Source organism: Toxotes jaculatrix, chromosome 18 (genome assembly GCF_017976425.1).
Source record: "Toxotes jaculatrix isolate fToxJac2 chromosome 18, fToxJac2.pri, whole genome shotgun sequence".
In the NCBI taxonomy this organism is placed as follows: Eukaryota; Metazoa; Chordata; class Actinopteri; family Toxotidae; genus Toxotes; species Toxotes jaculatrix.
In genome coordinates this window covers 8,430,312-8,454,786 of record NC_054411.1, presented here as the reverse complement: position 1 = coordinate 8,454,786, position 24,475 = coordinate 8,430,312, and the positions used below count along the sequence as shown (strand labels likewise).

Genomic DNA, 24,475 nt, shown 5'->3' with positions numbered 1-24,475 from the left:
ACAAAGAATTAGAGCATCATTTGTGTGAAGAGGAAGACGTGGGCGAGAGGAGGGAGACATAATGAACTCTGTGAAATCAGCACCATGGAGAGAGCCCACTGATTATTAAACACAGCTCTGCCACTGAGCTGAAGTTCAATTAATATAACTATTAAAAAAAAAAAAAAAAAAAAACTCCTCAAAGTAAGAAAAGTGAGTATACATGAATCTACATTCCATGATCAATTTCATAGAGGCAGAGAAACATTTGGTAACACTACATTTTATGGTCCATAATTTCTATATAGTACATCTCAAAGTCTTTTCCTATGCCCAGTGCCAAATTATGAAGTTCTGAGACCATTATTTGACTTTGATTTTTTTCTCCAGTTTACCTATTAATGTAGGATTAATGTGTAAATTGATGTTCCAAAAGATGCACAGGTGCTATGATCAGAGTTCGTCAGGGAGTTAATAATAATTCAGATAGTGTGCTATCTACAGTACTATATGTGATAAAACCACAGACCTGCAACTATTGCATATGGTTATGTTAGAGTGTCTGTCAGTGTGCTGAAGATGGCGCTAGCTTAAATAAGGAATGGCATGGAATTTGATTCATTTATTCAGCAGGTATATTTACAAATGTAGCAAAATTCACATATATTCTCAAAACAGCCACACACAAGGCAGTTATATCAAAAAAAGACTTGTGTGACAAAAGAGTAATAATTATGTTTAGATGACAGTAAAAAGTTTTTAAAAATGTTTCTGCAGCAGCGGTAATTACACTGGTCAGGTTGTGGTGGTTTGAGTCATTACAGCCAAACAGCAAAGCAACAAATAGAAGGAAATACTAAATGAATTCAATGTGAAAAATGGCTTAGCTTTAATTAAGGAAGGAATATTGCAGGATTAAACATAAATTAGACACACTAGACAGATTTCACTAATCAATCGCAGGATGTTTTTACACATCCTACCAGCTTAACCCACAAACAAGCTTTCTCCAAAGTTATCTGCTCTATTAACATTGCTGTTATTGTGAGTTGGAGGTCTTCTGTGTTTGTCCATCAGCACTGTGGTCCCTTTGTGGTCTCTGGAGGATCTGTGTTTCTAGTTCCACCATTAGAGCTGGCAGTATGCTGTCAAGTAAGGCCAGTCCGTCCCAGGAGCAGCGCAGACTTCTGATAAGAAAAGGCCAAAAAAAAAATAGATAAGAGATTCAGACATAAGTGTAGAGCTGCGATGAGTAACTGAACAGTTCTTTGACAGAAAACTTTTTTGTGAATCCATTAATCATTTCTTGTTCCAGTGGTTCAGGACAATAAAAAATAATCATTATTTGCAGCTATACACAAATGTGGAATCTCTTTGTTGTAAAACTTTGCATTCAAGAATCAAGAAATAATAATCATCACAAGTCACCTGTCATCAAGAATCAGCTTTCCACTCTGTAGCAACTCTTGGACATCAGTGGATGTACCGAAGACTTCATGGAGGCCGAGATCAGGGCTAAACATCTCCCAATGCTGTTAAAAAACCACATTATCGCATTGTACAAAATTCACTGAACACTGAAAATCCTCTTAAATGACAGAGGAGAGCACAAAGAACCTGTACTGAATAGAATGTTTTCCATCAGGGTCATGAAGGTAAAAAAGGGTTTATTGTGTGTGTGCTTCACCTTGTGATTAATGCCCTCTGCCATTCTCATTCCCATCACCAACACCTCCTCCAATCTGAAAAACAAATACCTTTCAAAACACAAGTCCACAGTAACTAACTCATAATAACAAGGACAGGACAGAGTGAATAAAAGGACCACATGGACGAATCTGCTAATGGAGTTTCACAAGGACAGAATGTCTGAAAGAACAAGCACATGTATAGCGACCTCTAACACTATGTTTTTCACACTGTGGTAAATTACACTCGATAGATTGGCTGATACATAACTGTTACATTTCACACTGGCAGAGAATTTCTGGGCAGCTGCCTTCTGGTGTAACAACCAAATATACTCATTACAAGACACAACACCGCCGCCTGTAAGTGCAACAGCTCACAGTTCATGGTGGCTGAGCGGAATCCTCCTCCGTGTCCCATGTCCCCTCTGTTGGACTTCACGGATCCACATGTCAGGCTCGAGAGTCTGGGTCCGCGCCTCCCGAACAACACCTCCCTCCCCCAAAGGAACAAACCGCCCGTGTGCCCCTATGACAGACAAAAATATTAAAACAAACTTTTCCACAGGAACAATTTTCCTTCTTTCTTTCATCAATCACTGCTTTCCGTCTGGATAATAGATCACCTGGGCCGACACCGATGTACTGTCTTCCCCTCCAGTAGCTCATATTGTGATGACTCACAGCGTTCTGCGTAACACAATGAAAAGCGCTGTCGTGATTGTTCCTATCAGACGTGTTCATGAGTCAATATGGCGTGGACAACAGAGCAGACATCTGCCTTATTGATGAAGCATTGGTGCAGAGAGTTTACCAACAACGAAACGGAAAAGCTGAATAATACCCTCGAGCACCTCTCAAATAATAAACAACGACACACATTGTTGTTTTTCGTTTCATAAACGCTATTAACAGTGGTTAAGTGTTCTTGTGCAATTACAGTGTTCGTAAAACTCATTAGATTTTATGTATTGCACGCTGCATTGTTTCCTGTGAATTCATGTGGAGGACATTTGAATCCATTTGAAATGCATTAAATATCCGGTACAAACAGACAGAAGCTCTAAGGTCTGTTCCAGCTCTAAACACTTTTCAAATACATTTGAACTATAACTTTTTTTACACTGTAACACTGAAACTTGTCTTCATTTGCCCTCTGTTCTATTGTCCATCTTTATTTTTTCTTTTATTTTATTGTCTTTTAAATGTCATTGTTATGCATTTTTATGCCTTATGATCTTCCTTTAGTTTTTAAAATGCCTTATACTAGTAAGTTTTCCTTTTCTATAATCTTTATATAGGAATCAAGTGAATCAAGGGAGGAGGATCAATGAAACATCACTCCGCTGAGGACTTACATTTCTTGCAAAGTTTGACACTTCATACTGCAGAAAGCCATTCTGGTGGAGAGTCCTCCTGGCACACCGGTACATCTCTGCCGTCACATCATCAACTGGCACGGTCACTTCCCCTTGTTCTACCTGTTTAAACAGCTGGGTGCCTCGCTCAAGGGTCAGCTGGTACAGAGACACATGGTCATCACACACCTTCAGCAGCTCAGACAACTCATTCTCCCAGGACTCAACACTCTGCTTGGGGCGTCCAAACATGACGTCCACCGACACCCTCCCTGGGCACAGCCTCCGAGCCTCTTCAATGGTTTGCAAAGCCTGATGAGAACTGTGGTCTCTTCCCAGAATTTTCAGATCATCATCCTGCAAAGACTGAAGGATTGAAAATATAACATGAACAGTGAAACTACATGGTACATAAGCTATTCTTTTGTGATCAGTCTTCGATAAATTATGCTCACCTGGACTCCAACGGAGAAACGGTTCACCCCAGCACGGCAGTAATCCTCTAACTTTGACATTCCCACAGGAGTAGGGTTTACCTCAAGTGAGACCTCAGCCTTATCTGATAGATTCACCTGCCTGGAAACAGTCTCAAGAATCGCAGTGATGGTTGATGGGTGTGCCAGGCTTGGAGTCCCACCCCCAAAAAATACAGAGGTGATGCTGCAAATGAAAACGAAGAAGGATATGTGAGGGCATGTGCCGAAAGCTGAAGGGGGGATACAGGATGATTTCATGCAGCAGGTATAGAAAAAAGAATTTCACCGTACCTGGATACCTGACTGAGCTGCAGCAACGTCTCTGTCTCCCGCTGAAGGCAGTCAGTCAGGATGTGATAATTGTTCTCTCTGGGTATATACTTGTTAAAGTTGCAGTAGGTGCACCTCCTGAGGCAGTAAGGCCACTGTAAATTGGAAGAGGGAGACGACCTTGACATCAGTTGGGCAAACTTTCTAGACATAATATTTTTAATTTAACAAAAACTCTAGAATGAAAAATGCATTTGAAGATGGGTTTGCACGGAAATATTTCATCAGTTAAATTGATCAAAAGCCGGCTCACGTGAACATAGAGAGACGCCTGCTTTGTGAGACATGGAGAGGCTGCCCTTTCAGACACGTCTTCAGTTATTTCTCCCAGTGAGAAGAATCGCAGACCGGGAGAGAGGGCACGTCCGGCTGCAAGAAATGTGCGTTTGATCATTCTGGTGACAGGGTTTATCTTCATTTAACCATCTGAAAGCAGATTTAAATGTCCTTCGAGTTTGTCCTTCGCTTGAACACATGGCTCCTTATAGCAGCAGTTACACGCGTCTGGCCCCATCATAACAATAAAAAAAGACACCAGCGTGGTCAAACTAACGCGAAGCCTTTTAGTTTGTCTACATAGTTTGTCTCTAGCAGCTGTCACCTCGCTCCAAACAGGAAATACATAAACGTGATTTCCTCTTTATGTGTTACAATGTTTGACCACATAGAGGCGTTGTTTTACTAGTGTTATTCGTGGCACTTACAGCTTGTATGATTACCATGAGGAATAAGAAACATTAAGTATCTCTATGTCTTACAAAGGGCTTCTTGAAATCCCTCGGGGGCTTTGGACTTTGATCTGTACAGTAAAAAATAAGCTGTGAAACACTCCTGAGGTTTGGTGGACCAGCTTTGTGTCAAGAAAACAGCTGCTTTGTCTAATGAGACACCTAAGTAGACGGCTTACCTTACTTTCATTCATTTATATTAAATTAAATAAGTACAATTTGTTTTAATTTGCTTAAATCAAACATTAGATGTATGATGGTGTATGATGCATACCGAATTTAACTATATCAATTGCAAAAAGTATTTTTCTCTGTAGTTTGCGCTCCCAGCGTTGGACATGAATATCTGAAGACCGAATGTAGCCTATTCATGATCCCTTTTTGCATGAGGCTGAATTAAATATTACAAATATTATAGCAGGTCTTTGTAAACATTTGTTGATGCAGTAAGGACAGATAAAGCCACTAGTCTATATTTGGAGAATTATTTGTACTCTAATTGCACTCTACTCGCACAGGATCAAACTAATTTAATGAGCTATTGATTTCCCAGAACCCAGGAAAAACAATGTCTGATGGGCAGACAATGAAATAACCTTGTATAGGGTCACATTTAAAATTAGAATATTAACCGAAACAAAAATGAGCAATGTTCAAGTGTTACTAAAAGCATTCACATCACACACATCAGCTGTATGATGTGTGTCTGTATGTAGGTGAAGGAATGGGCCAGTCAACATCCTCAACAAAGAAAATGTGTAACTGCTCTCATCCTTTTATGTATTATTTCCAAAATGTGAAAATTTACATCATTTCATTGAGTGTGTATTTCAGTGAAGTCGATAAATGTGAATGCGCTCACTGCCAGCTTCCAACCCTGAGGACATTTTCCACTTAATATTAAATCTGGTGCCCAATTACCTCATCAACAGAGAGAGAGAGTGAGAGAGAGAAAGAAAGACTGGGGGAAAGAATAGGAATGTGTTTTCATTAAATACATGCAACAGTTACTGTGATGAGTTCAGTCCAGTGAGAAGATAGAAAACTTTGGAATAATCCAAATTAAAACAGTGAATCTGTGCTGTAAATCTGCCAAATGGATAAGAGGAAGAAAGGTAAGCTCACTGATTTTAGACATACAGAGGGTAAACAAATATGAAATGGAAATGACTGCTCTGTATCAAGCAGCAAAACAGAAAATGTAGTGGTATCATGTGTTGTATTAGTTTGCATGCCATTTAGCAGCATTTATCAGCTAAAAGAGATCTAGTAGGCATTTTGGCTGGTCCTGCTTTCTGTCCAGACTGAAACAGCTCAATAACAATTTGTTGGTTTGCCATGAAATTTGGCACATACATTCATGTTCCCCTGAGGAAAAACTGTAATCCCTCTAGTAATCCCCTGACCTTCCAATAGTGCCACCATCAGGCCACAATTTCAGTTTGTCCAATATTATGGCAAATTCCTGCAGAACTAATGACATTCCCATCAGCCTCTGCTTTACTTTGTGGCAAAAGTTGGGATGCTAACATGCTAAACTGAGATGGTAAAAATGGTAAACATGATATCAGCTCAGCAATATTGATATCATTTATCTCAAAGCACAGCCTCACAGACTCATAATGTTGCTAAAGTTGCAGGGTTGAAAGCTGAACATTCTACAGGAAGACAATGAAAGGATACATAGTGCATGCAGATGTCCATTTAGCATTTAATGGGTGTTACTTCTTTCTGAAATTCAACTGAACTTTTCATTTTCACAGCATCTAGTACAGAACTGAGGCTTATGGTGGTTGGTAGTAGTGGACCTTCTCAGTTCCTACTAACTAATGCCATTCTTGGGAGAGAAGAGTTTTCCAAGGATATCACCAGCATTTCTGGCAGCAGGAAGAATGTTGGAGAGCTGGCTGGCAGGCGAGTGGCTGTGATCAACGGACCAAACATCTATGACAAGGATATATCTCAAGCCAAGAGGAAGATGGAGCTGAGACGGTCCAAGTGCTTGTGTATCCCTGGTCCCCATGCCTTTCTTGTTGCCTTTGACATGGAGAAAATCTCCCCGAATGATATAAAAACCCCAAGACTGCTGAAGGAACGCTTTGGAAAGCACTGTCTAGGGCACTGCATGGTCCTCCTGGCCTACGAAGGAAATCTGGAGGGAGCTGCCTTGGAGGACAAGGTGCAGAAGACTGGCTGGCACCTGAGAGAACTTACAGAGAAGTATGGTGGACGCTTTTACATTTTCAACAAAAACTGGAGAGATCGCAGCCGGGACAGAGAGCTGCTGCAGAAGATAGAGTGGATGGTGGCCTCATTAGGGGGGGCTCACTTCTCCAGCAGAACTTTCCAGAAAGCAGAGGAGTGCGTGAAGAAGGAGGAAAAGAGGCTCAGGAAGCAGAGAGCCGCAGAAATAGAGAAGGCATGGACTGAGATGGAGAAGCAGTACATAGCAGAGGAGTTGTATCACCAGAAGGATGCCTATACCAGTAGTGTTGGTGCTGAGATCAGAGCCAAGGCGGAGGTGGACAACGGATGGCTCAGAACTTCCCTGGCCAGAGGGCTGGGGACAGGTTTTGTTGTGGGAGCTGTCATGGGAGCGCTGGTTGGGTCTATAGAGGGACCAGGAGGGATGGTTCTATATGGGATCATAGGTGGTGCAGTGGGAGGATCGGCAGGAGGAACAGCCCAGGTAGCTATAAAGCATATGGAAGACAGAGTGGCTCCACCTGCCAGACTCAACTTTAACTCAATCTTTATCAATCGCTTCTTCGCGGCTCCTCGACCATGACAGCCTGACAGTAACTTCTGACCTGTTTTTCAGGAAGAAAGCGAAAAGAAAAACTTTATATCATGTGCTCTTTGTATCTAGCTGTTGGTTACGTAGCTTTCAAGATGACTCGATAGAAAATTGGATAAAGAAATGTACGATTCCCTTTTAGCCTGAAACGCAAACTTGACTCCCATACTCTTTTGTACTTTATTTTTGCTTGAGTTATATCAGCTATATACTATACCATTCTATTCAATGCTTAAGTTTTCACACATACCATAGATAAAAAGAACAATAAACACCTCATGGCTGACTTAAACTGTAAGTGAACATGTTTTAAATAAATGTAGTTGTGATTATTTACAGCATAGTTGCTGTTTGGTTTGCACTCGTTTGGTAACCATATAACATTTTTTTCAACCAGCATTTCCTGCAATCTCAATGTGGGTTAGTTAAAATGTAGCTCAGATAACATTCAGGGTGGAGTCTCAACTGAGAGTGCCATTGTCTGAAGCACTGCCCCCTTCCTAGACAGCACACACACCTTAGTGCACCTGCTGAGTGTTAACCATCGCGGCCTTCACGTATTACTACCCTGAAACTCCGAACAGAGGCAGTGCATGCTGACCACAGTGCTATCTGATGCTATCTGGATAAGATCAACTTGGATAGGTAAGACCACATTTAGTTTTTTCTTTTTTGTTTTCTGTTTCACTTTTGGAAAAGCTACCTGTTTACCGACCATCAGACAGAAATCAGTCCTCTGAGTCGTTCATGAACATGTTGCGTAATCTGAGATTGTTTCTTGAATGAATGTCAGAGTACAATGAAGTCAAAACTCAGGGGTTACACATCTCATGAGAAACAACCTTAAGTATTCAGTAGTGGTTATTTTGTGTTGAGTTGTAGCTCCCCAGTGATGTAACAAACAGTTTGGTTGCTACCTGTTTGACTACATACTTGTCTTCATATCTTTTACTTAGCTGCTTCCGTTCTCTGTTAGTCTATCTGCCCATGACCACAAAGAAATTCCTTTCAGTGTTTGTGGCAATGACAATAATAAGACATTGTGGTAGAAAATAATCAGAGCGCTAGGCTTCACTATGGGGAACTTAAGCTTGAAATGAATGTTAGAGAACATATCCTGTTCTTTGTGTATCATTATATAACATGAGAGGAATGTTGCTGTGTTCAAGAACATGATGTCTGTCCGGAAAGGCTGAGCGCTGAGTGATTCTTCCACCACTGTTAATGTACATGTATAGATACTCAATAATAAATAATTAATATATACTAGATTTGCAAGTAGTAACAGCTAACAATGCTCAAGCCCCTTCCCATACTGTGACATTATGATTTCCTAAAAAATATATGTTCACGTTAGATGTTAAGTGCGTTTCCTCAAATGTTGACAGTGCTATCATCGTCATTTTCATTTTCAGATAATGGCCTCTACCATCAGCCTCCTTCCTGAGAAGCACTTTTTGTGCTCTCTGTGTAGAGGCATCTTCACCAGCCCAGTTACCATACCATGTGGACACAGCTTCTGCTTGTCCTGCCTCTGCCAGTACTGGGCACGACACCAGTCCAAATACTGCCCCCACTGTAAGAGAGTGTTTACTGACAAGCTTGACCTCAGTGTCAACCGTATTCTGGCAGACGTCTCAGAAAACTACAGGAAGACTCGACCACAGAAACCACCTGATGAGGAACTGGTACTTGCTTTGCTTGCTTTTTGCCAGTCGTCTTATCATATGTGATATCATGTGATAATTAATACATCTAGGACATTTGTGTACGCTTATGTCACTGTTGCACATCTACAGGTTATTGATGTTGAACAGATGCTCCAGGAAAGGCTGCAGAAGATAGAAAGGTTGAAATATTCTCTCGAGGTACAAAAGGTGTGTTGAAAACCTTCATAAAACAGACAAAATCTCTACAGTCTTGTCTATTCTTTAAAAAATGCGCAAAGCAGAATGATGATAACATTGATGATGTCCAATCAGAGCTCTTACCTCAGAGAGGTGCGAGAGAGCCAGAAGGTCTTCTCTGCCCTGGTGAATGCCATGGAGAAGAGTCACAAAGCAGTTGTTGCTGCAATTGAGGAGAGACAGAGAGATGAGGAGAAGAGAGTAGAAACGCTGGTGAAAGAGCTGGAACTGGAGATCCAGGAGCTGAGGAAGCAGACCGCCGAATATGAACCTCAGGTTGCTGTAAACGGTGATCAAAGCGACGACACAAAGCTAGTTTCCTTGGTAAGCGCACGGCGGACAACTTGATTGTGATGGTGAAGCACTGATCCCGGCTACCATCAGTGAAATGTTTACATACTTTTTTTTATGTCATGCAGAACATTGTTTCCACGATTTCCGTCTCTGACATGAAGGACTGGTCTAAGGTTACCATAGAAACTGACCCTTGTGTTGGGGTCACCAGACGAGCACTGTCAGATATGTTGGATAAGATCAAAGTAGAAGTCAACAGGCTCTCCAAATCTGGTGAGTAAAAGATTTCTTATGTATCACATTGACATAAATCAGATAATTTTCAGCGTCAGTGACATTTCTTTTTCCTGTGGCTCTTCCTTTACAGAACTTAAGAGAACAGAGAAATACACAGGTAAGGCTTTGCCTGCACAGTCTTTTTAACACCCCTACAGTATATTTCAGCATTAACTTGCATGATTGATTAAAAAAAGTAATCAAATAATCACAAATGAGAGTTGGTCAGGCACCTTTATGACAGTGGGTCATAAAGGTGCCCTTTGCCAAATACAAAGGTCAACAATCCTTTGCCTTTTTTTTTTTTTTTTGTTGTTGTTGAACCAACCCAGTGCTGTATTTTGAAATAGGTGGGTGTTGAGAGGCTGTTGCAATTTTAAAAACTTAAATTCAAGAGTGAACCCCCTCTATACCCCAGCAATTGTTGTACTGTCCTTTGGTGCTCCATGCTTTTTGGCTCCTTCTTGACCTTTAATCCTCCCTCTTTCCTAGTGGATGTCAATCTGAGTGCCAAGACAGCCCACCCCTTCCTATCTGTCTCAGATGACAGAAAACAGGTGAGACACACAGACAAGCTTCAGGAGGTCCCAGATCACCCCAAGCGGTTCGACCGTGTGGCAAACGTGCTGGCCAAAGAAAGCTTTGGCAGTGGGAGGTCCTACTGGGAGGTGGAGGTCGGGGACAAGATTGAGTGGAACCTGGGTGTCGTCAGACAGTCCATTAACAGGAAGGGCAAGTTCACTGTCTGCCCTGCAAATGGTTTCTGGACTTTAAGCCTGAAGGCTGGAGGTCAGTACATTGCCAACACCGCTCCTGCCACCCTGGTGGCTCTGGAGCAGAGGCCCAAAAAGGTGGGTGTGTTTTTGGACTACACAGAGGGCCGTGTGTCCTTCTACTGCGCAGAATCTGGAATCCACATTTACACTTTCACAGATACCTTCATTGACAGGCTTCATCCATTCTTCAGTCCTGGTCGCCTGCATGGTGGCAAAAATGCTGCTCCCTTAATCATCTCCTCTAGTTTTTGCAGCATCTGAACATCAATCCCAATCCAAGATTACTCCAATATAAACACAGTTGCTATTCTTGTAATTATCTTTTCAATTTCTTTTTATTAATTTAAAAAGCCATGTGAAAATCTACTCTGAACCACATTTTCCCTGTCAGAACAGTGAACAAGTGGTTGCATAAGGGCTGACTCTCTATACTCGAAAACTTCAATGAAACCCATAAACAGATTGAAAAGGAAAGAGGAGGGTAGAAGAAAAGAGAAGACTCTCATAAATGAACAAGTGAGTCAAAGTCAAAAAAGAGGAGAAAATGGGTTGCTGAGTTGGATGGATGTAAGGGGGGGGCGGGGGGTACAGGGTTGGGACAGAGGTTGACGAGGAGCAGGGAGGGAGGGCACAGCAAAACAGCAGGGCATTGTGCTCGTACACCAGGCACTGGGAGACACTCAAACACATTCATGCATCCACACAATAATACGGCCGTGCACACAAGCGCATGCTTCTGCCCACTGCCACACAGACTTGAGCTGGCATCTCAGAGGGCAGCCCCATCTCCAGTCCAGTCCTGGGTGTTAAAGCTGATCGACCCCCTTTGCTGCAGTTGACCCAACTTCTTAGATAGAGACTCCCCTGATCTCCAGCCTGCCTGTGGACTAAGCTGAATTCTCAGGGCCATCATTCACATCTCTAGGCATCCACACCTGCTCCACACAAGCAAAGGACCAGTAACACTCACCTGTGGACCAAGGGGAGCACAGAGAGTCCACAAAACTTAATTTGAGGTAAATATCTTTAATCACATCTTCTATCAGTGCATTAGTGACATTTAAAAAAAAAATCTAAATATAATTTGAAAAAACGGAAACTTTTTTGTGATAAAAACTATACATTTGCCTGAAGAGTTAGATGGATCATAAATAATGTTCTATCATATGTTCAGTCGTATCACAATTAAAGGTCCCTGTTTAAGCATCAATAGTCTTAGTGATTGGAGGGGTGTGGGATTTTATCAATTGTTCTTGCATCATTGCAATGTTTTCCTGAAAATTATCCCAAACACAAATGCCTAAAGGAAGGTCTGGAGGGCCTTCAACGGCCACTGAGGAACTTTGAGATTGTTCACTATTATGGAATTATGAACAATTTTTTGTAACAGTAGTAAGTAAATAGCAGTCTAAAAGGATAAACGCTTATCCTTATTAAATTTATTGGTCTCATCAGAAGCAGCCTATGAACTGATCTTGTGCAAGGAGGGTTTGATTCACAGAATTGGTAAAATGTGGATACTGAGAGCAGCGATAAATAGATGATGCAGATCCTCCTGGCCCACTCTACAAGCCTTCATGAAAGCTGCTTGTGTTCAGAGTCTCCTCATGTTTTTCTGAGATAATCCACTCACCCGGCAAGGCGTAGCTCGACACCCACAGCTGTGTCAAAGAAGGCTATTCTCTGTGGTTCTTACTGGAATCCATGAACCATGGGCCTCCCAGCCTGTCTCCAAATATTTATGATAAACATATGCCCCATTAGTCTTTTCATACTTTGCTAATGTAATGCTGTTAATTGTTGTAAGAGGTAACAAGTTATAGAATATTTTTGGCTTTGGAAATTTTGCACCACTACTTGTGAGCTGAACAAAAATGGATTTAATTAATATTAATTGGTTTTTCAGGATAACCCATCAACATCGTCACCCAAAGACTGAGGATCCAGTGGTGGACCAAGACATTTCCAGTACTGTAGACTGTCACATTTCTTTGTGGGACTAAACGTGGGCCCTTTTCAACAGACACTGACCCAAAACCGGGACAAATCCATCTGATTCAAAAAAACACCTTTTACCATGGCAACCACGGGCATGCAGTTGCTGGGCCTAATCCTGTCCATTGTGGGCTGGGTGGGTGGGGCGATAGTCTGTGCCATCCCCCTGTGGAGGGTCACTGCCTTCATTGGTAACAACATTGTGACGGCTCAGATCATTTGGGAAGGCCTTTGGATGAATTGCATTGTGCAGAGCACAGGTCAGATCCAGTGTAAGGTTTATGACAGCTTGCTGGCTCTGCCCAGTGACATGCAGGCTGCCCGGGGCCTCACTGTGTTCTCCATCCTGCTCTGTGGCCTGGCTCTGGCTCTGGGGGTCCTAGGAGTGAAGTGCACTAAGTGCATTGGTGTAAACAGCCTCAAGGCCCGTATTGCTCGCATCTCTGGAGCCCTTTTTGCTATCGCGGGCTTCCTCTACCTTGTGCCCGTCTGCTGGACTGCCCACTCCATCATCAGGGATTTCTATGACCCACATGTGGCAGCTCCACACAAGCGTGAGCTTGGCCCTGCCCTTTACATTGGCTGGGGGGCTTCAGCTTTGCTCCTTATTGGGGGATCTTTGCTCTATGCTGGGTCAAGTCCCCCTGGCATCCCCGGCTCTCCCACCTTCAGCAGTGGAGAAAGCAGTCCTCGCAGGGCACCTGCCACACAAGTCAAAGGTTATGTCTAAGTTCCCAAAATGTCTGAATGCCTTCAAGTCTCACAAATCCACCCCAAACGATGACAAACCTGTTTTTTCTCCTCTTGATTTTGCTCCTTGTAATTGTTTTATATTTAATGTTATTCCAGTTTGCTTTTTTCTTTGAAAAGCCGCAGGAGGCTGTTTAGGGAAAATTGAACTCATTTTATTATTTCATACCTGATATTCTCAAATAACCATTTTTCTCTGTCTGTCAGTGTATACAATAAAATTTCTGGTTGTCCAAATTCTCAACTGAAGGAATATGTGTGTGTCAACATTTTTACAATCACAGACATGAAAGCTAATATTTTTTACAACCCTATGTGTTTGAGATGAGAAGTAGGCTATAGTTGATTTAAAAGGAAAATCTTTGTTTGACTCATTTATGTAAATGCTACTATGTGTTCTGCTGAGAAGAACAATAGAACAATGGAGATGTGTGTACATTTGCTTGTGATGCCATATTGTTGAGAAGCGTGTGTGTGTGTGTGTGTGTGTGGTCCTCCATCTCCTATCTTCCATCTCTTCTTCCTTGTCTCAGCTACCCTGTACCAGGGACAAAGAAAAATATATGATCTTTCTTTCCCAATTTAAAATTTTTGTTTACCTCCTATTAACAAATACAGTAATGTAGGCTCTCTTGATCTCAAACCACCTCCTACTCTTTGTCATAAACACAATGGACAAGAATTCACTGAAATGGCTAAAGCACATATAACATTAAAACAGATGGACGCTTAGGATGGACGTGTGTATGCCTAACAGTCTGTGTGTGTAAGCATGTAATGTGGGATGTAACAAGCTAAAGTGGAAAAATCTTTATTCATGAGACATTGTTAACATCCCTCAGATTCTGTGCTCATTTACTTTGAAGTAAATGATCATCCACAGAGAATTTCAAAAACAGGTTCAGTAATTTGAAACCACTGAGAGCCTTGGAGTTTGGTTACTGTAAATGCTGGCATTATATTGTTTCTGAATTTCAATATCTTTTTCCCCAACTAAATTTCTTGTTCTCTTAAATGACACGTAATGGCATAGAAAACACACTGTGGCATTTGGTTTCTGTCTGCTGTAAACAATAAATTTGATCATAGCTGCGAGGGCATACATGGACCCATCTGTGCTTTTATTCCTTCTGTCCGTAACAGCAGAGGATAGAGAAGCACAATGCCACTTTATAGAGCACTACAGCACCACAATAACAATAACAATGGGTACCAGTGTTCCAAGTGCCAGGTAGTGACTCATACATGACCTAAGTAGGCCTATACCAATGTTGGTAGAGTAATGCTGTGAATACAGTAAGACAATCTGTGCTATTTTACTGTATATTTGTAATGGGGAAAACAGAGTGAGACATGTGCACTAGTAAATAATCAGCAGTCTTAAAATAGCTTTAAGGTAAGGTACCTATCAAAAATCTGTTTAAGAAAAACGTACTGATGAAAGTATACAAGTTTTAATATTTAAAGAGAAATTGAGAGGATGGAAATTTGCAGGCTTTTCTGTTTGAAAGTGTCAAGTGTATGTGTTTCACCTTATACCGCATTGTTTGAATGTGGACTGAAGTCTCCTTTGTTCCACCTGCAACCACGCCCAACATTGATGCCACAGGGTCATGGAGAACACCTGTACATCAATGCCGCAAGGTGAGTTAAAGTTAAACCACTGACGCTCAGAAGGTCAAGCTTGAACTAATTACTTAGCTACTTAGGTCATATTCAATACTGTTGATCAGAAAATATATAAAAATAAAATAAAATAAAATAAAATAAAATAAAATACAATTAAATTAAATTAAATTAAATTAAATTAATAAATAAATAAGGTGCGTGTCGTTTCATTTATCAGTCGTTAGAGGGAGAAAATGCCCCCATGTTGCTATTTCTGCGGCGGAAGCAGGAAGTAGGAAGAACTGCACAGCTGTGCTCCGTGGCTAACGGAGAGGCTAACAGGCTAACCATCAGCGGTGGAAATATTAGGACGCGTTTACCAAACAGGACTCCTCGACAGCGACTTTGACACTTTGAATCTAATATGGGGAAGGGCGGAGGCACATTTGAGAGGCTCCTCGGTAAGTTATTCGCACATTCGTCAAGTTGATGGTTTATTAGCCAACTGTGAGTCAAAGTGCGATGTTTTCCAGCGTATTGTTTTGACAGACGCTGGGGCTGTGGCTCCCAGGCCAGCTAATTTTAGCTTGCTAACAAATTCGCTATTGTTTGGAGGCCCAACTGGGCTCACTAAATTTAGCAACTCGGCTAAGTAGCGAGTACGATCTTATATGCTCTTTATTTTTGTTTTTACTCCGAATTTAATGAAACCCATATCATCTGTATCATCTTCGAGCTATTCCTTAAGACAAGACGAGCCTAACGATTCCTATTAGATTGCTTAATATCAGCGTCAACACGCTAATATATAAACGTTAGTTAGTTATTCAGACCAACAGTATTAATGTTCCTGTACAACTCATGACATGGCTCGATTGTCTGTGGCAGGCATGCAGCCAATAACGGCATTAGCTTTTATGGCTTGTAGTGTCTTAAGTTTTTAAAGTCCACAACAGGTTGACTAGCTAGCTGCTTAATCTCTTCCCGGTTGGGATCAACGTTACACTAAATTAGAAGCCTCTCCAGGAAAATACAGAAGATAACCTTAGATGGTTATAATTAGTTTGGCCCAGCACCATCCGAAGACAATAAAAGCAACCGTTACATATGGTTTCATGGATGATGTTCAGAATTCATTTAAGCTCATCAGGTAAGAGCAAAGGCTTTGAAATCGAATTAACAACAGACAGAGAATAGTTTATCACCAACCCCTTACTTTCAGTTGACACAGATAGCCAGAAGAACCTGCTAGCCCCCCCCCCCCGAGTAAAAATGAGGTGCTGGCGCCCCATAAAGCCCCAGTTGATAAACCGTTTCAGAAATTTAGAAATATACACCCTGTAAGCACAGGGCTAACTTACATAATGATGTTCCTGAAACTAGTTTGATGCTGACATAGGGCATCAAAATCAGGTACAAAGAAAAACCCCACTGTAAGCCCCTTAGCATGGAAGCTGACACTGTGCCATAGCTGTGAATATTTCCATATCACCAAAGATACAGTTAGTCAAATTACAACAAACCAACTGTCAAATAGTCAAGTTTGCACTTTTAAGGCCTGAATTCATTTCAGGGCTAGACTACATTGGTTTTAGCTAGGTACATAATGAACTGACAACTAATAGATACACATTATATTCAAATATAAAGCCCAGAAGGTCTATCACACTTCTCTGGGACTGCTATTAAGAATGACCTGTTGGTTTGGTGTAGCTGATACTATGTGGTAGATATTGGGCTGACAGTATATCTATATTAAATCTCTAACCATCTGTACTGATTGCAGATAAAGCCACCAGTCAGCTGCTGCTGGAGACTGACTGGGAATCCATTCTGCAGATCTGTGATCTCATTCGACAAGGAGACACACAGTTAGTGGTTCTCTTTTTCTTTTTTTTTAAACAAAGAAATCTGAACAAGTGTGCTTTGCTGACCTAATTCATTGCCTGGGTTTTCTGTTGAGTAGTATTTGGTTTTGTCTTTGCAGAGCTAAATATGCTATTGGGGCCATTAAGAAGAAGCTGAATGACAAAAATCCACATGTGGCCCTGTATGCACTGGAGGTAAGAAGTATGTATATAGGTGAAAATGTTGCTGCTAAATTAATTTCTCAGCTGGTAAAAAAGAAAATACATTATGTCATGTAAAAATGTAACTGGAAACCTGCAGTTCTGTTGTATATTTCAATTGTATTAGTATGCTGCAAAGCATAAAATGAGTCTGACATATTTGATGTAGTGAATAATACTGTGTCCTCCCCCTTCAGGTCCTTGAGTCAGTAGTGAAGAACTGTGGCCAGACAGTCCATGATGAGGTGGCGAGTAAACAAACTATGGAGGAACTGAAGGATCTGCTCAAGGTCAACTCCATTTTATTAACTCCTTAAGCTTCATTCTCCAGCTGTTTAATTTCACATATACTGTCCTCAGTGTTTGTTTTCAAGTTGCAACCCTCCAGTTCTTTCAAATCAGGGGTTTTGACTTCAGTTGTAATCAGTGCTGTGTTTCATTGTGAAGCTGAATTTGCTGAGAAGGAACTGGAGCAGTGGTAGCATTTATAGAATTGGGTTTAGGGCTTCATTATCAATTAATTCAATGATTTGTTTACTAGAGTCAAGGTTAAATTCCTCAAATGTTTTGTTTTGCTTGACCAGCCATCCAATACCCAAAAATTTCAGTTTGCAATAAAATAAAACATGAAAAAGCAGCAAAACCTCAGCTAATTGATCTAACGGTCAAATTGTTTCACCTCTTATCTGTGCAGCTTTTTTACATATTTGTCTTTTTCTTTCAAAGTAACATGTAAATAAGCAGAGGAAAGTTTAGATACAGTTCTTTCAACCTCTTAAACACAAACAGGGCGAGTTGTGTGACCTTATTTCGGCTTGAAGCCTTAGCACCTTTCCCACCCTTTCTCTTGGCTGGATAACTGTTCACTGCTGTCAGGCAGCTGGCTGCGTTACAGCATGAGCTAGCAATATTTGATTGGATCCTCACTGTGTCATGTGACACAGGCTCCTGCGGCTCATGCTGGTTTCAACTTCCTGATGATGTCACTCTCTTGTGACACAGAGGGTTTTTCAGACTAAAGCAAGGGACTTCCCACCTGACCTCTTGTCATCAGACACAATGTAGTTTGATTCAGTCTGCTCATACCAGTGTGACAACAGAGCTGTAGAACATAAAAACAAGGAGGACTTTAAGGTGTACAGCCACATTTCCTTTAGCTGGTATCGTTCTTTTACCACCAGAAACAGACAGAACCAAATGTCAGAAACAAGATCCTGTACCTGATCCAGGCCTGGGCTCAAGCCTTCCGCAACGAACCCAAATACAAGGTGGTTCAAGATACTTACCAGATTATGAAAGTGGAAGGTAAGGGGATACATGCGCATGCACTGTATTTATTTATTTTATTGTATTTTGGTTTTTTTTTTACCATGTCAGCTCAAAAAAAAGCCTTAGAATGTAACTGAAAGCCTTTCATTAACAAAGGTTTTGAATATTTTTCTTGCCTGCTGTAGACAGCAACTTTAGTAAATAATTGTAGGCCTTATTGTCCCTATTGGTTTGATTGTGAAACAGGTATTGCATTGCATTCTATCTGGAATTAAAAAGGTCTTAGAAAGTCTTAAATCTAATATGGTGTACACTGCAGAAACTGGAACTTTATTCTTAACTGGTCTGTTTTTCTTTTCTCAATAGGTCATGTTTTTCCCGAGTTTAAGGAGAGTGATGCAATGTTTGCAGCTGAGAGAGTGAGATATTTTGTCTTTCTTGTTTCACTGTAGTAGTGTAGAGTAAAGATTATAAAGTGAGAGTTATGAATTGTGTGGTAAATGCACAGCATAAAAGAAGATACTGGTCACGGAACTGAACTATTTACAAGAGAGGATATATTGTAAATGCACCAACGTCCATGGCTTTTTATTTTTATTGTGTCAGATATCTGTAGTAATACTTGATGTCTACTTGTTGTTTAGGCCCCTGACTGGGTTGATGCAGAGGAGTGCCATCGGTGCAGAGTCCAGTTCGGAGTTATGACGAGAAAGGTAGGCTGGGCTTTCTTTTAACTAGGGCACTTGTGGATTATATGGTTTCCTTCATTCAGGTACAGCGGTGTGTGTATGTGTGTCTGTAGCACATGTGCGTAAGTTGACCTCGATTTGTTTCCCTGTGCTTTTCCAGCACCACTGTCGAGCCTGTGGTCAGATTTTCTGTGGCAAGTGTTCGTCTAAGTACTCCACCATTCCGAAGTTTGGCATCGAGAAGGAAGTGCGTGTGTGTGAGCCCTGCTTTGAGCTGCTTAACAAGTGAGTGCAGCGAAAAGTGTAAAATATGGTGGCCCTGGACAGCGCCACAATAACTGTCTCCTATAATGTAGAGAAGTACTTCATTAGCTGCGCACTGGTAGATTGTTCTCTTCTGAGCTTGAGCTCTGTTAGCTTTAGGGTAAAAGATTGAATGTGGAAGATAAGGTCATCGGAGAATAGTGCAACCATGTGGCCATTTATAATGTGTTTTTCCACCATTTTGAGTTTTTTTTTTAAATGTTCACCATTGCTGTTTCACCACAGCAATTTCATCAAGTCTCTACCAAGTTTAATACATAATATATGTGGATAATACTGAAAAGTTACTGTTTATTCATATGCTGTGGCCTATATGATATACATGACCATGATTTAAGAACACATCATGCAGTTTAAATGTTACAGGTTTACATCCACTCTAAACAGTGCTGCAAAATTTGATGCCATTTTTGCTAGAAACGGCTTGAAGAGTACAAAAATGTAAACAGCTGTAACTCAGTGGTAATGAGTCTTACTGATAATTTCACACAGCTTTAAAATTCATGGAATTTATGAATCTCCAAAACTCTACTTGATTTTCTGCCCGTATGTGTGATTAAATGCATTTCCAAATCTGATAAAACCTGGTAAACTTTTCCTATTATTACCCATAACAATTTTGCAGCATTGACAGAGGGGTGTTCTCCCTGGTGGCTTTCTTGTTTGTGTTGTTCTGTTTATAGAGAGTTCTTGGTGTTTCACACAGGATTCTCTCCCCTAATTTACAAGGTTGTTTGTCCTCCCTGATCCCTTTTCCTCACCAGCCACCCCTCCCTCTCTCCTCCTCTTAGGAAAGCTGAAGGGAAAGCGCCGCCCTCAGGCTCTGCTGAACTGCCTCCTGAGTACCTGACCAGCCCACTGTCCCAACAGTCACAGGTAATTGTTTTGAAACTACTGGTAAAAAGAATGCAATAGCTTAGCTGATGATCATAGTAGTTACTGAAGGTTGTATATGTTAAGGACTCTGTATGGGAAAACACACATGCATTAATGTATTTAATGATCCTCTGGCCTTTACCCATCTCTTTATTAGGAGTGTGTTTCTTCATCCTTTTACCCATCCATGTATTGTAGTATCTTTGGTCCCTTTCCCCTCATTTTCTCTTCCTGGATCTTACCAGTGCTCGCTCTTCTCTTTCACCAGATGCCACCCAAGAGAGATGAGGCAGCACTGCAGGAGGAGGAGGAGCTGCAGCTGGCCATTGCCCTTTCCCAAAGTGAGGCTGAGGAGAAGGAGCGGATGGTGGGTCTTTGGCTGAATTTTAACTTTGTATTTTTAGGGCCTGCTTATAGAGGAAAAACTGACATATAGCTGTTTTGTGCATTTACAGAGGCAAAAGAACTCATACTCAATGTATCCCAAAGCTGATCCCACCCCAGTTACTTCCTCAGCACCACCAGTCAGCACTCTCTACACTTCCCCTGTGGTAAGACTTCTCTCTGGCAAAATGAATCATTCACACTGCCATTATTCACATTTCATTCAAATCAAGTTGAAAGACTATTTTACAAATTATTGCAATATCTTTTGTTACTGACCAATATGAACTATTCACTCTTGCTAGAACTCCTCTGCTCCATCAGCTGAAGATGTAGACCCTGAGGTACATATATTGTCCTTCTCTTCTTCAATACATGTATTATTATACTATTATTAGACTACTGGTGATACTTACAGTACTGATCTGTCTCTGTCACAATATTCCAGCTGGCCCGTTACCTGAACAGAACATACTGGGAGAAGAAACAGGAAGAGGCTCGCAAAAGTCCCACCCCCTCTGCGCCTGCCCCTGTGCCATTGGCTGAGCCCCTTCCACCAATCAGTCAGCCTGTAGAAAGCCATGTTCCTGTCCAGCCAGTCAGCATAGTGGAGGTATATTGAAATATTGTTCTAAGTGTAGATGTAAGGAGTAGTAGTTTTATGTCTAGCTGAACTCGAGAAGGCAAACCACAAGTGACTTTGCTTCCTTGTCGTCCCCACCTTCAGCAGCAGTACCAGAATGGGGAGTCAGAGGAGAACCATGAGCAGTTTCTGAAGGCTCTGCAGAATGCCGTCACCACCTTCCTTAACCGCATGAAGAGCAACCACATGCGTGGGCGCAGCATCACCAATGACAGTGCTGTGCTCTCCCTCTTCCAATCCATCAACAACATGCATCCACAGCTGCTGGACATCCTCAACCAGCTAGATGAGAAACGATGTGAGTGTTAGCTGTTTGCAAGTGCATTGTCAGCTTATGTGTTTCTGTCTCTCTGTGTAGATGATCTCTGAACTATCACATTGTGCATGTCCCTGGCAGTGTACTATGAGGGACTGCAGGACAAGTTGGCCCAGGTGCGTGATGCTCGGGCAGCTCTCAATGCCCTTCGTGATGAACACAGAGAGAAGCTGCGTCGTGCCGCAGAGGAAGCAGAGAGGCAGAGGCAGATCCAGCTGGCACAAAAACTGGAGATCATGAGGCAGAAAAAGCAGGTACTTAAACGACGCTCTCCAATTAGAATGCAGCTATTGATACACTATTTGTTACCATGCTCATAGATGTCTTTGAACTGCAGGAGTACCTGGAGATGCAAAGACAGCTGGCCATTCAGCGCCTCCAGGAGCAGGAGAAGGAGAGGCAGATGCGCCTGGAGCAACAGAAGCACACAATCCAGATGAGAGCCCAGATGCCTGCTTTCTCTCTGCCCTATGCCCAGGTACACAGTGCACACTGACTTCTGTCGCACTCTTTCTGCTCATCTCACAAGCTGCAGCTCCAAAGCATACTACGTCATCAGCTATCAGACTTCACTACAACTACCTACTTAAACCAGAAGTTAACCAACCCTTGCTTACAGCAGTGGTTCCAGTCTAGCAGATTGATTGAGATGGTAGCAGGTGGTCTTTTAGAATAAATGTCTGTATATGTTGTTACACAGATGCAGTCTTTGCCCCCCAACGTGGCAGGAGGGGTGGTGTACCAGCCTGGTGCTCCACCCAGCTACCCAGGCACCTTCAGCCCTGCTGGTTCTGTGGAGGGTTCACCTATGCACAACATCTATATGAACCAGCCTGGGCAGACTGCACCAGCACAGTACCAGGCCATGCCTGGTGCTGCCACAGGTGAGGACGACAACAACAAGATGACAAATAAACTGAGAATTTGGAAACAATGGTTTTAAATACTCTCGATATTTGATGACTGCATTACATTCAGTGACGAAGCATTTTGAGAGGATACTTTAATATGTTTATTCCTGTGTATGCGTTACATTGTTCTGTGTTCCTCCAGATCCCAGTATGGTTAATGCGTACATGTACCAGGCTGCAGGCACCAACGGGCAGCCTGCTCCTCCTCCCGGTCAAGCTCCACCCACTACTAGTCCACCCTACTCCAACTATCAGCCCACACCCACACAGGGATACCAGGTCTGATTGAGTCCTTTCAGGTTTTCATCACTACATATAATACTGTTAGTATAATGATAAAGAACCAACCCACTAATCTTTGTCCCGGTTCTGTGTAGAATGTGGTCTCACAGGCCCAGAGTATGCCTCCCATGTCCCAGGCTGCCCCAACTAATGGTATGGGTTACATGGGCTACCAGCCATACAGCATGCAGAACATGATTTCAGCCTTGCCAGGACAGGACCCCAATATGCCCCCCCAACAACCGTACATGCCAGGCCAGCAGCCCATGTACCAGCAGGTCAGTTGTTTAAGAAAACCTTCCCACACACTGTGGAAAATTAGCCAAACACAACACAAAAGCCATTTTTACCTTTACTGCATCCAGGTTATGTCAATCTTTGCTAAGCTTCTTATTTTTACATGCTCTTTCCTTTCTTGCTAGATGGCACCCCCTGGTGGCCCGCAGCAGCAGCAGCAGGCACAGCAGCAGACCCCTCAGGCCGTGCCAGGCAGCGCTGAAGCACAGCTCATCTCCTTCGACTGAAGGCCCACACGCTGCAGGGTCTGACACACTACACCCCCTCTCCTCCTTTGGTCTCTCCCCTTGCAATGTGAAATATTGTGATGATGTTGCAGAACTGTTGCTCTCCTTGCCTCTCCCCCACTGGAGAATGGGAATGTGAGGTGAAGCTGCAAGAGGGGGCACCATAACCCAGACCCTTTCATCCTCTTTCTCTCTCTTTCCAGCTGATATGTATGTAGTATTTCCTTATTAAATGAATAACTGAAGCTCAAAAATAGTCAGTGGTAGTTAAAAATGAATAAGAAAATATGATAATAATTGAGGAGAAAAAAAAGACATAACCATCCCTTGTCTCATATTTTTCTAAAACAAAATTTGCATGTTAAATTTTAATTATTTTCTGGAATGGAAGTTAATTATTGCAGCCTATCCTAACAGTTTGGGGAGTGATTGAGAGACATCTGTATGTGCTGGTATGAGAGGTTATGGGTGTGTGGATAAAGAGCGATGTCTTGGGAGAGAAAGCACAGTCAAAGGCCTGAAATACATGGCACTAACTCAAATCTCCATCAGGTTCATTCCAGTAGTAGTTTTCAGTCCCATCCCTTCTCATTCACACAGATACACACAAACTAGGGTCATCTTACCATGTTCTGCCATTAATTTTTGTGCACTGCTTGGACTCTTGAGTGTCTTAATGTAGTTTCTGAGATGATGAAACACATTGTACATTGTGGGAGGAGTACTAGAAAATTAGCTGGGTGGTTGTTTAATCTTCATTAAATACGCTTTCATAGATTAAATCCTTAAAATCACAAAACTAGAGATCATGAAACATATACTAAAGCAGTCCAGCAATTCTAAAAGCATCCTGCATCCCTTTTTTTAAAATGACTTGCCGAACATTAAATACCATAAAGAACATAAAGAATCAAAGGATGCCCCAGCCTTTGTGCATGTGGTTGTAACTGTCACGGATGAGGATATCTACATAGTAAGTACAGGTGGTTCTTTTACAGGTTCTTTTCTTAAGTGTACTTGGCTCTCCAGAAACGTGGGAATGCTTGCAGGGCAAACATGATGTACTGCATGTATGTATCACACACCCAATCAGTGATTTCTGTAACCCTTCAGTTGCCATCTGTGAACTTCTTTATTCCATCATACTGATCTGTCTGACTTTACAGTAATTTTAAAATTATATTTAATAAATATCTGGTTCTTATTGTCCACTTGCTTCATCTTGG

The 24,475-nt window shown here is 41.8% G+C and overlaps 5 protein-coding genes across 10 annotated transcripts; 4 read left to right on the top strand and 1 right to left on the bottom strand.

Moving 5' to 3' along the window:
- Positions 1 to 596: 596 nt before the first annotated feature.
- On the bottom strand, positions 597 to 4,432 carry rsad1 (radical S-adenosyl methionine domain containing 1). Of its 2 annotated transcripts, none has more exons than XM_041063427.1 (9): positions 4,085 to 4,432; positions 3,793 to 3,926; positions 3,481 to 3,685; positions 3,026 to 3,391; positions 2,294 to 2,357; positions 2,049 to 2,196; positions 1,667 to 1,736; positions 1,408 to 1,511; positions 597 to 1,166 (listed from the first exon to the last, which is right to left on the bottom strand). In XM_041063427.1, exons 1-9 carry the CDS (start codon positions 4,247 to 4,249, stop codon positions 1,019 to 1,021), a joined length of 1,404 nt encoding a protein of 467 aa, XP_040919361.1. In that variant the 5' UTR covers positions 4,250 to 4,432; the 3' UTR covers positions 597 to 1,018. The 2 variants fall into 2 exon arrangements, with proteins under 2 accessions (XP_040919361.1, XP_040919362.1); XM_041063428.1 differs by having other exon boundaries at positions 1,667 to 1,721.
- Positions 4,433 to 5,655: 1,223 nt separating this feature from the next.
- On the top strand, positions 5,656 to 7,347 carry LOC121198267 (GTPase IMAP family member 9). Its single transcript, XM_041062265.1, has 2 exons — positions 5,656 to 5,674; positions 6,323 to 7,347. Exons 1-2 carry the CDS (start codon positions 5,656 to 5,658, stop codon positions 7,345 to 7,347), a joined length of 1,044 nt encoding a protein of 347 aa, XP_040918199.1.
- A 521-nt stretch (positions 7,348 to 7,868) lies between these two features.
- On the top strand, positions 7,869 to 10,878 carry btr02 (bloodthirsty-related gene family, member 2). Its single transcript, XM_041063429.1, has 7 exons — positions 7,869 to 8,001; positions 8,772 to 9,044; positions 9,156 to 9,233; positions 9,339 to 9,587; positions 9,683 to 9,830; positions 9,925 to 9,951; positions 10,326 to 10,878. Exons 2-7 carry the CDS (start codon positions 8,775 to 8,777, stop codon positions 10,868 to 10,870), a joined length of 1,317 nt encoding a protein of 438 aa, XP_040919363.1. The 5' UTR covers positions 7,869 to 8,001; positions 8,772 to 8,774; the 3' UTR covers positions 10,871 to 10,878.
- A 1,802-nt stretch (positions 10,879 to 12,680) lies between these two features.
- On the top strand, positions 12,681 to 14,454 carry cldnk (claudin k). The gene has a single exon (XM_041063430.1). The coding sequence runs from the start codon at positions 12,687 to 12,689 to the stop codon at positions 13,332 to 13,334; it is 648 nt and encodes a 215-aa protein (XP_040919364.1). The 5' UTR covers positions 12,681 to 12,686; the 3' UTR covers positions 13,335 to 14,454.
- Positions 14,455 to 15,270: 816 nt separating this feature from the next.
- Positions 15,271 to 24,458, top strand: hgs (hepatocyte growth factor-regulated tyrosine kinase substrate). Of its 5 annotated transcripts, none has more exons than XM_041063423.1 (20): positions 15,271 to 15,423; positions 16,749 to 16,833; positions 16,950 to 17,025; positions 17,229 to 17,321; positions 18,219 to 18,336; positions 18,667 to 18,719; positions 18,945 to 19,013; positions 19,150 to 19,274; positions 20,078 to 20,189; positions 20,458 to 20,556; positions 20,645 to 20,740; positions 20,879 to 20,917; positions 21,022 to 21,186; positions 21,301 to 21,514; positions 21,614 to 21,786; positions 21,870 to 22,010; positions 22,233 to 22,416; positions 22,586 to 22,722; positions 22,821 to 23,003; positions 23,148 to 24,458. In XM_041063423.1, the coding sequence occupies exons 1-20, from the start codon at positions 15,387 to 15,389 to the stop codon at positions 23,247 to 23,249; spliced, it is 2,301 nt and encodes a 766-aa protein (XP_040919357.1). In that variant the 5' UTR covers positions 15,271 to 15,386; the 3' UTR covers positions 23,250 to 24,458. The 5 variants fall into 5 exon arrangements, with proteins under 5 accessions (XP_040919357.1, XP_040919359.1, XP_040919358.1 ...); XM_041063425.1 differs by having other exon boundaries at positions 18,213 to 18,336; positions 20,105 to 20,189; positions 21,304 to 21,514; XM_041063424.1 differs by having other exon boundaries at positions 18,213 to 18,336; positions 20,105 to 20,189.
- Positions 24,459 to 24,475: the final 17 nt, after the last annotated feature.